Raw genomic sequence first — 13,491 nt, 5'->3', positions numbered from 1 at the left:
CCTGTAGACAAAGAATGGGACGAAACGACTTTTTGTCCGCGATTTATTTATTTTTCTTTGATTTTTAGAGCATCCACTCTTAAATTTTCGGCGATTCCTCTTGAGCTGTCGGTACAATTTTCACTGCCCACTGTTTCTCAGCTGCCAATAAACTTTGCAGATCACAATCTATAAACGCTTCATTTCTCAAACATAATAACAATTTTAGTTATATTCTCAGCTCTCAGTCAACTCCACTTTAGATAAAAAGAGAGAAAAAATGTTTATACTCGCTCAAGAGAATGATTACTAGGCGAAATCCCGTCCTCATTTTAAATTTCCTTATTTGTTCCTGGATAAAGTTCCTCCCATCACCTCATTAAACGAACAAGCGAACGTTACAAATCGATTAGCCCTTAGTTAATCCATTGCTCTTTCCCATTTAATAGTTCACATAGATTGATGTGCGAAAACGGTGGTCGCAATTCCAAACTCTTTTGCAATTAACTATACAGTTTATATTGAGGATGCAATTTCTCTCTATAAACGTTTACCCATAAAGGTAGTGTGACATCATCCAAATTTAAAATACAGGGTAGACGGAAAGTTGTCCCTGAATTAGCATCTAATGCGGGGGTGTGACTTGTCACTCTAGAGAACATATGGTGGAACTCCAGCGACTCAAGTGATATGCTGAAACAAATGAAACGTCTTAGAAGTTGACTAAAACGCCATGAATCAATGTTTTAGACTATAATGAAAGGCATGCAAGGGCTTTTGAGGCAAGCATTGGTCAATAAACTTGTCGTAACGACAACTGTAAATAACCCTGACAAAGCAGCGAAGAATATGGCAGACTAAATAAACCGGACGTGTTAATTAACATCCCATATTGTTATCCTGGCGTAGCCACTGTCTATTTTAATCCAGAATTGAAGTCGATGTCGCCAGTCGCTTCATGGTTTTTACAACTTTTCCAAAAAAAAAAAAAAACCACCGTGAAGATTCAAAGCAGGGTTCGGGTTTTTTACGAATCCTTTCTTGAAGAATTCATAGAGCCAACTTAGACTGCACGTACTGCTCATGCTCACACTTGTCGTATGTTTGATATGCTTAACTGCTAATGACAAGAACTGCTTCCTAACTATGCAAAACTCTGAAGCTGCTTGAGATTAAAGTGACAAAGTTATGTGCATCACTAAAAATGCGACCCAAATTGTGTTTTTTTTACGTCGAGAAATAATGATAATTTAAATAAAATAAACATAACGACAATAAAAAACAATTGTGCACCTCACGTTTACATTTACGTTAAATTGGTAACGTGGTAAAATTTTAGTGGAAACGATAGCCTTTTTGTCCACAGCTTCGTTATTGTAATGTTGATTTTAGTACCAGAGTGACCCTGGGTTCATCCAGCCAATTGTAGGCCTGGCCAGCCAGACCGCATCTCTGGGGGTCTAGAGGCTTGTATCAACAATCAGATAAAAGTAGCATATTTTTTCCTGCATAGACCTGTATCCATAAGCGCGAGGGCTGTTGGGGCTTCGAAACTTTTTGACGGTACTTGACAGAAAACATTGCAGGGGGTTTCAAGGCTTGTCGGGTTCTTTCCGTGACGCCGTTTCCTCGCCATGTCGAATGATCTGAGGGCCAGTCCAGGTATTCTTTTTCGGAATAGCCATATATCGACCAATCAGTATCATGGAAATCCACGAAATGGGTATTATTTCCATTCCAAATTTCCTTTCAACAAAGCAATGACAAATCAAACCGAACGAAGAGGTTTTTTTTTCTTGTTTTGTGGTAGCGCTGATAAGAATCGTTTTAAAATCTTCCTTTTACGGAGGAAGAAATAACTTTTTCTTTGCCTAAAATGAAGAGTTTGATTTGGGTCGAACGCTTAGGCGTTACAGTAAAAACCTGCGTGTCTGGCAAACTTGGTTCTTGTATATTGGAGTAGTTATTGCCAATTTAGGCTAAGTAGGTTCTCAATTAGTTTTAATTTTTCAGACTACTTTTTTCCTTCGTATCTCCTCTACATGTAGAATTTATCCAGGTATACACCAATGAAATTAACAACACTAATCTCGTGCACCTTGTTACAAAACCTCAGACTCTTACTCAAATCTAGTCCTCAGAGTGATAAGGTAAAGCCAGCCACCGGGGGAGTAAGAAGTAATCCCACTATGAAGTAACTAGTATTCTCTAATGAATGGTGCCATTAGGTAGAGGCGTGGGCTCCTCGCAGAGAGCATACCTTGCCCTGGCACTGTTTTGAAAGACCATCTTTAGGGGTGTAAATACTTCAAGTCACTTTATGTGACAGAAAACGGGATACGCTCCGTCCTGATGGGCCACTTGACTCGTATACAGACTTAAATGTAAAAGCCACGAAAGGCAATATTGACCCTATTTGGCATCGTGCAGATGAGTTACAGGTAAACTAAGCGGGTTTACTTCTGCAAATGGCTAAACCGTTCAGTAATTAAGCTTTGAACATAGTTAAATCCTATAATCATCAAAATCTTCATCGTGATCTACTACCTATCAGACTAGCAGCCGTCTAATAAGACAAAAGAAAGAAAAACCCTCAAAAATTGTTTTTTTTTGTTTTTTGTTTTTTTTCAATTTTTCGCGAAGAGCTGAAATTTGTTTCTTGGTATAGACCCTAGTTTAACTCCTTCAGTTAAGTGGCATGCCGGTCAACAAACTAGGTCTACCCTAGCTCACTGAGCACTATTAAAAACAACATTTGAATTTTCGAACATTATGTAGAATGCTAGACTAGTTAGACATTCATAAAGAACGTTTCCGGCACTACTATTCGTATTAAGCTCGAGGAACACCAGCTATCAGATGTAAAACTGACGCCCGTTGAAACTAACAGAGATAGAATCCAAACGCAATCTTGCCTAATTCCCAAGAACAAAATAAAACCTAGCTTCAGCACTCGGTAGCAAAAACAATAAATATATTTTAACACAGCTTCTTCTTTACTGCTGCGCTATTTAGGTTGTAAAACTTAGTTATTTGTCATTTAGATAACAGGAAAACTCGTTCATAATCAGTTCCAAGAACAAACTGAGCTCATTAGTCATGAGATTATACTAGAGTAGTTGAAAGTTTCCTCTTCACTGCTCCTTCAGCTCAAAAACGCCGCTACATGACCGCAATTCAATTATTTCCGCCGCGCCGACAACACTTGGATTGACCCTTGAAGTTTTCATCGCAGGGCCTGGATCGTTTACAGCTGGAAAAATCACACTTAGCTTTCTTTTAAACCGCTCTCTCCTAAACTGAAGATTTAATAAAACAACAGAATTGATTGAGAAAAAAGGTCTCTTACTTTTGTTTCTGTTGCACTTTGCTTTCTAACGTATTGTTTGGCTAGGTATTCACAAACTAGTTGGATTCGTTCCCAGTCCCTCCAGGGATCGAAATGGCACTTGATTAGTTAACCCGGGGCAAGTGAGATTTCCGTAATTCCTTTTATTTATTCCCAGTGTCTCGACTAGTTTTTCCGACAATGCTGGGAAACTACTGGCGAGGGAACTTTCCTACTGAGAGGGGAAAAAAAATGGAGTTAACCGGCTAATTTTCTCGACGGCTAGCCTATTTTGAGTTCATACTGTCTAGATCTGAGCTTTGTTACGCGATCTCGAGGAAGATTGCGTGACGAGCCCAAAAAGCCTGTACGTAGTGGGCTACACTGCGCCAGAAGTGATACTGAATCACAGATAACAGACGAACTGTTAGAAGAAATTTATTTTCCTGACTGTCTTCAGAATCCTCTCACCTGGTTGTTTCTTGCACAGTGTAGGAGAAAAATCAAGAGCCCCTTCAAAAGAAAGGTATTAAAATAAGCAAATTATACACGCATTTAGGTAGACCAAAATAAAAACTTTTTTCAAGACCTTGGTATACCGGCAATCAATTGTTTTTAAATACTGACTGAGACCAATAAGACCTACCGTTATCAAGTATAATAATTTCTCATTTAAAAACAGCAAACACACCAGATTACGCACAGTTTTAATTAAAGGTACAGGCCGGGAAAGCGATTTTTGTCGAAAACAAAATCTATATCAAACCATTAATTAAAAATGCATTTAGGAGTGCAGAGGCAATTGAACTGTAGGAACACATAACTCACCTGAGTAGAGTTGAGGATGGTAAAAATGTAGATGAAAGCTTTGTGCAATGGCGTCAGAAGACCAAACAACCACGTGATCCCAAGCAAAGGACTAATTACCAAGCATGCTTTGATGCCAAGTCTGCAAAAAGATGATAATAATGACGATGAGTTGATGGCACGTAGACGCATCACAAATTTTCGATTTCATTGCATTGAATAAGCCTTATAATAATGCACATACATGTACGAAAGAAAAAAAAAACCTTTCTTCCAAATATTTTTTGGGATGTAAATCAACCGCGTTACTCTCTCAGTACAAACAGACCATATTCGTGTTCTCGGTATTGGATTGGAACTGGCTTGCAACTGAGGCTAATGGCTAATGCGGGGAGTCTTTTCAAACGCAAATAGCATTTGTCCCTCTTTTAATGATATTTCCCCTCATGAACCTCCACTGCATGCTAGTTCCAGTTCAATACCGAGAATACAAATATGGTCTATTACATTAGTGAAGAAAAATTCATTTCTAAATGTTCAGTAAACATCAGGAAAAAAAAAAAAAAATAGAAGCATGGATTGTATCAAACGTTGCTGAACTAAATTTTGTCGTGAAAGTTAAGCAAACTATGTTCTTTTTCGGTAAATGTTCTTCTTACCGTATCTGGTGAATATTATTGTCTCCCGCTGTTCGCTGCATTGTGGTGATTTCCTTTACGACCCGAACTAATATCAACAAGTTGAGCTAAAGAAAGAAAACAGAACATGGGGTTTGGCTTAAGTTTTATGAGTAAATCTCTATATACGGCATCTGTTTAAGGAATATCACGGCCTCAACCGAAAACGTCATTATCTATTGAACTTTATTACAATGATTCGATGCATTTCAAGTCAAGAAGACTAACTAGGCAGTCGTTTTACTTACGGTTTGAATGCCCAACACGATTGCGACAAACATCCAGATCAGATTGGTATGCGAAGACATCCAGCAGCTTAAAGCAAAAGTAAAAATATAACAATTGGTACATCGGACCTCAAGTTCTGAAATCGTGACAGAATGCAGCAAATAAAAGAGGAGGAACGGAAACGCTAGCAAAGCGCTTACTAATCATCATCGACAAAACTATGGATTCCATCTTTTCCTGCAGCAATGCTCAGCGATATGGCGACAATGACAGCGGGAAAACCTGCGGTAGAAGGATATTGAGGGGAAACAGATTGCAAGAGTGTAGCAAAACAGACACTGAAGCTAAAAGGTGCTCAAGAACTTACCCCACGACATCACGTGATACGTGCGCATCTTGTTTTCGATGTTGTAAACCTTTACAACCAGCAAGTAAAGGTAGATTCCCTCGGCGAGCATCCAACAGAAAGATGCCATCAGAAAGTACTGCAGAAGAGCGGCTACTGTAACACAAGCAGCCTGTAATGTAGCGCAGTACATTAGATATTGATATAGTAGCTAATACTGTACATTGAGTCGTCGCTTCACGGTATTTACATCCTCTCTCAGCTTAGCCACCACTCTAACCTCTAACTCTGACCTTCAAAAGGTTTCTTACCATGTTTTCTGTGACCCCAATTCCGGAAAGAAATAGTATCTGTCCAGTTCCGAGGGATCCAGCCAGACTCATTCTGATTTGGGATAGAGGCTGATGCACATCGCTGATCGGAAAAAGAAAAGCAAAACAAAACGCCAAATGTGAATAGTTTAAAAGCTTACTGTTAGACCTCGACTACCATGGGTGATAAGGCCTTTTCTCTCAGGACAAATGAGCCAAGAGGCGAACCGCGTGGAAAATTATGGGTGGGGAAGGGGCTCAATTATTTAATGGCAAAAAATTTATACCACTCTTCCAAATTATGTTTTTCAATATTGTGAAACTTTCCCATTACTAATTCCCAAAGTTTTGCATTATTTTGAGTTAACCGTGTCAGGCACCATGTCTTAGAAACACACGATCCCAACACTAGTGCGAAACTAGGCAGAGCCTGGGTGAGTCTAGATATATACATACATACAAACTTTATTGACCGTAAAAGTGGTTTTTTCAGTTGCAATATAAACGAAAAATACAAATTGAAATACTATTATAGCAATAAATACATTCAGAAATGCTATAAAGGTTCAAAAACATGGTAAATAAGAAAAGATATTTCATTCAACCTACTAAAATATCACATTCAACTATTTAACAAATCTGCAAAGTGACGCTTGAAGTTTTAGGGCATATTACACACTTAAGATTTAGCTCTTATTAACCGAGCAGGAGGTCTGTACAGGAGAATCTTGACCGAGGTCGGGAGTACAGACCGAACGCAGTGAGGTCTGTACATACGATCGAGGTCAAGATTCTCACATGCAGATCGAGTAAGCTCGGTTAATAAGATGTTTATTATATGGCAAACAAAAAACAATTAATTCGTTTAATGTAACTGGTTTGTACTAGCTGACATTTTGCCTGCGAACGGCGATGAGCTGAACTTAATTCTGCCAAACTCGTCCTCTTTACGTTTTTTTTTTTTCTCATCAAGCTTCGCACTTCCATAATATGGATATTTTCTCGAACTAATATTTTGGAAGAAAATAGTCAATATTTTTGTATTTAGTTTGCAACTTTTTCACGGCAAAATGTAATCGGTGGAGATGCCGGTCTAGATGGAAAATCTAGACCGCGGTCAATATCGATCTCAGCCAATCAAATTCGTCAATTCGGTAGTTCCCAGTCCTTGTGAGACACAGCCATATAATAATGTGACTTAAAGAGTTCCATAGTTTGGTTCCTCTGTAAAGGAAAGAGCGCTGACCAGTTGATAAGCGGCAAAAAGGTATGGTCAGGGGTATGGCCAGGGTGTTAGACGATCTAGTTTGTCCAGATCTACTCAAGTACTTCAAATGTTAAACATGTAATTCATCTTATTTAGGAACATTCAGACAGTACCTTTGTAAGCGTTCTAGGTATTTGTTTAGTTATTCTCTTACTCACGTGAGAAGCGCATATGCTATCATAGTCATAGTTACTCCTGTTATGGAGAGACCTAATCCCACGTAAGTAAGAATCCTCAATATCTTCTCATCCGTCTTTGTGAGCTTCCAGTTTATAAATTAGCAAATAAGAGGAAAAAAAAAACAAAAAACGAGACATTACGACATAAAGATTTGACTTTTTTTTTTTTTTTTTTTTAAATATTTTCTCCTACCTGCATAACTGTTAATTGACAGTTCCTAAAATTTAGGCAAAAACCAATTTTGGAATCACAATAGGTGGGCTACCCAATTTGCTTGTAGGTTGAGTATGGGTGGAAAGTCTGTGTCGGAACACGCAAAGACTCGCGGCGGTCAGTAGGTTACATTTTGAGGCACTTTTCTTTTAGAGCGCCTCTATACATTAGGGATTATACAAGGATACCGGCGAACTGTTGAACGGATAAAAGTCAGTTAAATATGCCATCCAATTATTGCAGTATCAAATCCATGTGGGTGTCTGGAAAACCCGAATAGCGAATAGCGAATAGTCGCGAACAGCGAATAGCGAATAGTCCCGAATAGTGCGAATAGTCTCGAACAGTGCGAATAGTGGCGAACAGTCGCGAAAAGTAGCGAATAGTGACGAATAGTCGTCAATAGTCACCGCTTTAGATCTTATATCCTGCGTTGATTAATTATCTTAATAAGCAACAGAATTTCAGTGAATTTATTACCTTTTCTTCTCCGGACTCGGGCTAGGGCTGTCCATCGCCGACATTAAGAAAACAGAAAACAAAAGCTAAGGATAATCTAATAAAGACGTATTTACGCTTTTGCAGCGGTTAAAACAGAAGAAATTACGTTTAGACAACTTTTGTCCTGACAAGCAGTGATAAGCGTTTGTGCTTTTTAGCGGGAAAATCCCACCCTACGTTGCTGCGAGGTTGTCTGCGAGATACTGGGTACCCTATTTGCTACGGTTTGCCACTATTTGCCACTATTCGCCACTAGGCTGTTCGCCACTATTCGCACTATTCGTACTATTCGGTATTCGCTATTCGGGTTTTCCAGACACCCAATCCATGTCGCTTCGATCAGTGACGACAACGTCTTGCAGTGGAGACCACCTCAGAACCCAACTACAGATTACTACAAAAATTAACGAACCGCGGAAAGAACTCGAAGTTTTGTACATCGACCACTCCCACTTTTTTGTTGTTGAGCCGCCCAAATTCCTGTTAACGTGTTGTTGTGAGTTGACTGTAAGCTGATGTGTTCGATGGATAAAAATTCCAGCCCATTCCATGGCTCGGTGATTTTCGTGGTACACCTTACCCCACTGTTGGCATCGCTATAGTCGATTAGAACAGCAAAGTGAGTCAAATGATTGCAACTGCATTCTGTTTCTTCTGCATTGCTCGTCGATTTCACAGCATGACATCCTTCCCTGGACCATCCGTCAGGGCTTCAATGAAACATTCAGATTTCGGATTTTTTTATTTTATTCTTTTGAACTATTTACATATTGATACAACATTCAATACAGGAACACAGAAACAAAACTTACAATAAATGGAAAGTAAAATGCGCGTAGTGACCAAAGTAGCTAATAAGGCTTTTGGGTTGGTCATTGTCACGTTAACTTAACTGCCGTAGATATTAAGCTTATATACCTACATGAGAAAAATAAAAACAGTGCAAAGCGTGTTATATAAATAAGGGTACGCAATGTGTTACGTTATCTTACTAAGTCGAATTTCGACAATTTGAAAGGAAAGAAAAGATAACATGATATTTTGATTCCTTCTTTCTTCAGGAGAATAAGTGAACTTATCGCTTATAAACGACAATCTTATTGCTCACACTGAGCCCCTGGTGCCGCTAAGCATAGACGCGAAATCGGGCGGCGGTGTCGAGCAACAATCTGTCACGCGAATCTTTACTTAAAAATTGTCACTTGATACTCACCTTTTTTCCCCGAAGCCAGTCCAAAACACACAGACTGTCTTGTCGTCTGCAACCTGCTTAGAACGGATTTAATTTGAAAAAAACGTTTTCAACTAAGTGGGTGCAAAACCACAATAGAGCTTTTATTGTTGTGTTTACCTTCAGGTGCCTGAAACTCAGGGCGACGTTCTCCTTTAATTTTCCCGGCTTTGGATTCATCGTGACTGCCACTATTTTGGTACCGAGTCGCCTACATAGAATAAGAATATGACAATCTAAGTTAACCAATCGACTTCTCGTCGTTGTGGGGCAGCAGATACATGTACATGTGGTAGTTCAGCCTATACACAGGTTTTGCAAGCTATCGCTCGAACGTGCATGGTTATACGATCTTGCGAAACACTGCAAATTTTATGACTTTATATGAAATGTACATGTATATACGGAAAATAAATACAGGAGAAAATGACCTCCCCTCGCTTCGTGCGTGCTGTCGAATTTTTGAGCCTTTCAAAGCGATTTCCACGTAGTTTAGCATTACGGTCTGATCACTCTTGAAACTCCGCCTAACTACGCAATCACTTGTCCTACAGCAAAAAGTTTAAGGCCCGTTTACACATGATTTGTATCGCGCAATTCAATGCAATTTATTTCGCGCCGAAACTGCGAATTCAAAATCGCGTGTAAAGAAAACCAGCTGTGATTTCAGTGTAATTTTAACGCGATTTGGAAATTCGATCGTGATCAAAACCTGATGAAATTTTGCGGCGAATTCTGATGAGAAAAGTGACAATCATCAACAAGGAGGGACCCCTCGGAATGTATTTTCTTAAGAATAAATTCTTTTTCTTAATTTTTTAGAATGAATATCGGAGAATATTCTTTGTATGGGAATTTAGTTTCCCCCAATTAATCTCCAGTCATGTACTTTTTGTAATTTCTGTGATTTATTTACTTGTACTAGCATGACAAAGTATTATTAAACTTAAACGTAACTTTTTTTGAGTTTGAGTTGTGCCAAATTACCAACGCCAGTAATTACTAGAGGAACTACAAACAAACTGAAAACTGAAGCTATGGTGGAAATTCAGATAAACCTCGAAAGGCAGCCGAGGGGAATTTCAGTGAGTGCTCGAATACAAGCTTAATGTTATTTTCTACCGCCTTCATTGAGCATTGGGGAGGGAGAGGAGGGCCGGGGGACAGTGTCTTTATCTACATTTACACGTCCTTGACAAAAGCAAAAGAAAGAGTAACAAACCGAGCGGAAAAACCTTTTTTTGCGACGCATTCAAAGAGAGCGCGCCTGCTCTGCAGAGAAAACTGCTGCTCAAAGTTACCGTTTCCGTAGGCTGAAATACAATCGCGGCGGGTCGCGGCGATAAATCGCATTAAAATTGCATCGAAATCGCAGTTGGTTTACACTTACAATGCTTGCTCTCTGACTTGTTACCTGGAGCTGTCATGTCCATCTTTATTGGAATGATAAGCTACAAATAACTCGTGAAGTTCGTTGTACGCAATACCAACTACGATCGTTTCTAGATTAAAACAAAAAGAACGTTACATTACAAAAATGGACGATGAAGACTATGCTGGTAGACATAGTGTAAATGCCGTGATTTGTTGACGGTGACTTTAGCTCGACAGCATGTCATAAGCAACAGTACGACAATAGAAGGATTAACATAAATTAAGTAGAAACGCTCCTATTTTTGCAACGTTTTCAGGTAAATGTAGAAAAGAATAACTACACAAACCATTATCGTTGAAATTAGCGGAGGGAACTTCGATAAAGGCTTCTCTTTTAGGTTCCTCGAAAAGAAAGTCGGTCGCATTTTGACGTGAGCCTCGCCGAAGAGCCAAAGCTGTAAAGTAAGGCGGACATGAAATTCAATAGCTTTTACATTACAAGATACATATACACAAAATACATGTTTAAAACAATGCGATCACAATTATTCAGCTTAAAATCAAAGGATGAAAATCGATGATTGAAACATGAATGACTGATGAGTAACTGACGGATTGAGGGACATGCAGATTGACTGACTGACGGACTGACTAATTGGGTGACTGTTAATTGATTGCCTCTTGCTTGCTTGCTTGCTTGCTTGCTTGCTTTTGCTTAATGGATCAATTGATGGATCGATGGATCGATGGATCGATCGATTGATTGATTGATTGATTGATTGATTGATTGAGTGAGTGATTGATTGATTGCATGATTGGATGAGTGAAATTATTAATGATTGATCGAGATTGTGATCATTAGCCATGGGAGTAGCTTCGAACGTAGACAAAAAAAATAAAATTGACATGACTACTCACCAAGGCTGTTGGAAACGATTCTTATTTGCGGCGTTAATTCGCTGAGATGGTGATTGCTAAAATTAAGCAAAAATCTCTCAAAGCTAACTGACATCCTAAAGATAGAATCTCTTCGCGATTGATCTTGAACATCCTCGATATCGATGTTTTTATACAGCTCGGTGATGTTTGAAAACAAATTAACCGCCTCCTGAAAAAAAAAAAAAAAAAAAAAGTTAAAATTGTTTTTGGGTATTGTTTTTTCATATAAGAAATCAGCTCAAACACAGTTAGCATATTATAGGCCAGTAAATCAACGTAAAGAATAGATACCTGCAAGGAGGTGTTTTCCCTGACATCTAATTTGTCCAATGCAGAAATGAATTTCTTCTCCTGGGTGAAGAAGATGAAAGTCACATTCATGATCCTCTATGTGATTTGATGTATGCGTGGACGGGTTGAGTAACCAACAGTCCACGTTAAAATTAACGGCTGCGCTTAATACTTACCAATGCTGCTGTTGTTGTTGGTTTTGATGTTGTTGCAGTTGTTGATGTTGCTACCGTTGTTGATGCAGTTGTTGGCGTTGTTGTTGTTGTTGTTGCTGCTGCTGTTGTTAGTTTTGCTGTTGTTGCAGTTGTTGTTGTCGTTGTTACTGGTGAAGATGTTGTTGTTGCTTTTATTGCGGATGTTGCTGTTGCTGCTGTTGTTGCAGTTGTTGAAGTTGTTGATGTTGCTGCCTTTGTTGATGCAGTTGTTGTCGTTGTTGCTGTTGTTGTTGTTGCTGCTGCTGTTGTTAGTTTTGCTGTTGTTGCAGTTGTTGTTGTCGTTGTTGCTGCTGAAGATGTTGTTGCTTTTATTGCGAATGTTGCTGTTGCTGCTGTTGTTGCAGTTGTTGCTGCTGTTGTTGCTGTTGCTGTTTCTGCTGTTGTTATAGTTGTTGTTGTTGTTATTGTTGTTGTTGTTGCTTTTGAGTTGCACATGTTTCTGATGGTACCGCTGCTACTGTTGAAGTTCCTGTTGCTGTTGATGCTGTTGTTGCTGTTGCTGTTGTTTTTGTCACTTTCTGTTGTTGCTGTTGTAAATGACGTGGGAATAATTATGTCAGATTACTGCTCTGTTAGTATGTTACGTAATAACTAATTACCAAAGCGAAGACGAGCAGAAACATCAAAAACAATCGCGCTAAGTAAGCTCGATCAAAATATGGACGTGTATGTAATGAAAATATGCATAAAAGAGAACGCTGATCGCCTCTATGAAACTTAAACTGATATTTAATCAATTCAGTCGACAGAAGGTACTGACAAACAACAACTCGGTGAAGTTCATCGATCCTTTAGGATTTTGAAAAAAACCCTGAGAAAACCTGGCTTCAGCAGTGCCATAAATAATAAGATCGTTAACTCATCATGATGTTTATCATGTTCTAGAGTTTTTTTTTTTTTTGTTTTTTTGGAAAATTGATATCTCTAAGGAAATTTCGGCGATTCACTAACGAAAAAAGTCGAAAAAACTTGTTCGCCATTTAGCTGCGAAGGAGAATTCGTGTTTTTTTGTTTTCGATCTTCCATTGCCGGAGGTTGCGTATCCGCTCCCATTTCTTCGATTCCTAACTCCAATAATATTTAAATAATGGCAATGAAACTTCGCTGGTTTATATTGAGCATCCAAAAGTGTTTTCTTTGAGCTTCAGATAAAGTTCTAAGGGCAACTGAGTAATCCCCGCCCCGCCCCCTCCTCCTCTTAACAGGATTCATGGTTAACTGGCTGGACTCGTCCATTTTTCTTGCGAGGCATGCTTTACTCTCAGAAGTGTATCTCTCCGCCAAGGTGAATGAATGAGTAGACTTGTGAGCGTGTCCATGAGATAACAAGGCAGGAAGACACGAAAGCCTTTTTGCTCATGGATGAGTAACATCCATGAGCTTAGGAGGCAGTCGGATGGCGCTCGATCACTCACTCACTCACTCCATTCTAATTAATTTATTCATTAAACCTGGATTAAACAATTTCCTCCTACCTCCCCTGCTAAGTATTGTTTTTGTCCAAGAGTGTTCAGTCGTCTTCAGGAAGGTTCTTTGACGAGGGTGGACTAGAAAGGCGTACATTTTTGCCCGATAAATCGAGAGCCTGGGTAAGAGTTTCTAAA

The 13,491-nt window shown here is 39.1% G+C and overlaps 1 protein-coding gene and 1 long non-coding RNA gene across 2 annotated transcripts in view; one reads left to right on the top strand and one right to left on the bottom strand.

Annotated features, from left to right (window-relative positions):
* LOC149114133 (uncharacterized) overlaps positions 1 to 13,491 on the top strand; it is a 477,513-nt gene that overhangs the window by 436,040 nt on the left and 27,982 nt on the right. The gene's annotated exons all lie outside the window — the stretch shown is intronic.
* On the bottom strand, positions 3,619 to 11,550 carry LOC149114137 (adhesion G protein-coupled receptor L4-like). Its single transcript, XM_089287641.1, has 14 exons — positions 11,361 to 11,550; positions 10,790 to 10,897; positions 10,483 to 10,570; positions 9,189 to 9,279; positions 9,051 to 9,103; positions 8,418 to 8,547; positions 7,102 to 7,205; positions 5,677 to 5,779; positions 5,387 to 5,537; positions 5,220 to 5,301; positions 5,040 to 5,106; positions 4,774 to 4,859; positions 4,136 to 4,256; positions 3,619 to 3,820 (listed from the first exon to the last, which is right to left on the bottom strand). The coding sequence occupies exons 1-14, from the start codon at positions 11,452 to 11,454 to the stop codon at positions 3,764 to 3,766; spliced, it is 1,335 nt and encodes a 444-aa protein (XP_089143767.1). The 5' UTR covers positions 11,455 to 11,550; the 3' UTR covers positions 3,619 to 3,763.

The sequence above is a fragment of the Orbicella faveolata genome, unplaced genomic scaffold, assembly GCF_042242905.1.
Source record: "Orbicella faveolata isolate gen_17 unplaced genomic scaffold, um_ofav_v1 contig_14, whole genome shotgun sequence".
NCBI classification, from domain to species: Eukaryota; Metazoa; Cnidaria; class Anthozoa; order Scleractinia; family Merulinidae; genus Orbicella; species Orbicella faveolata.
This window is presented reverse-complemented; position numbering and strand designations above follow the sequence as displayed.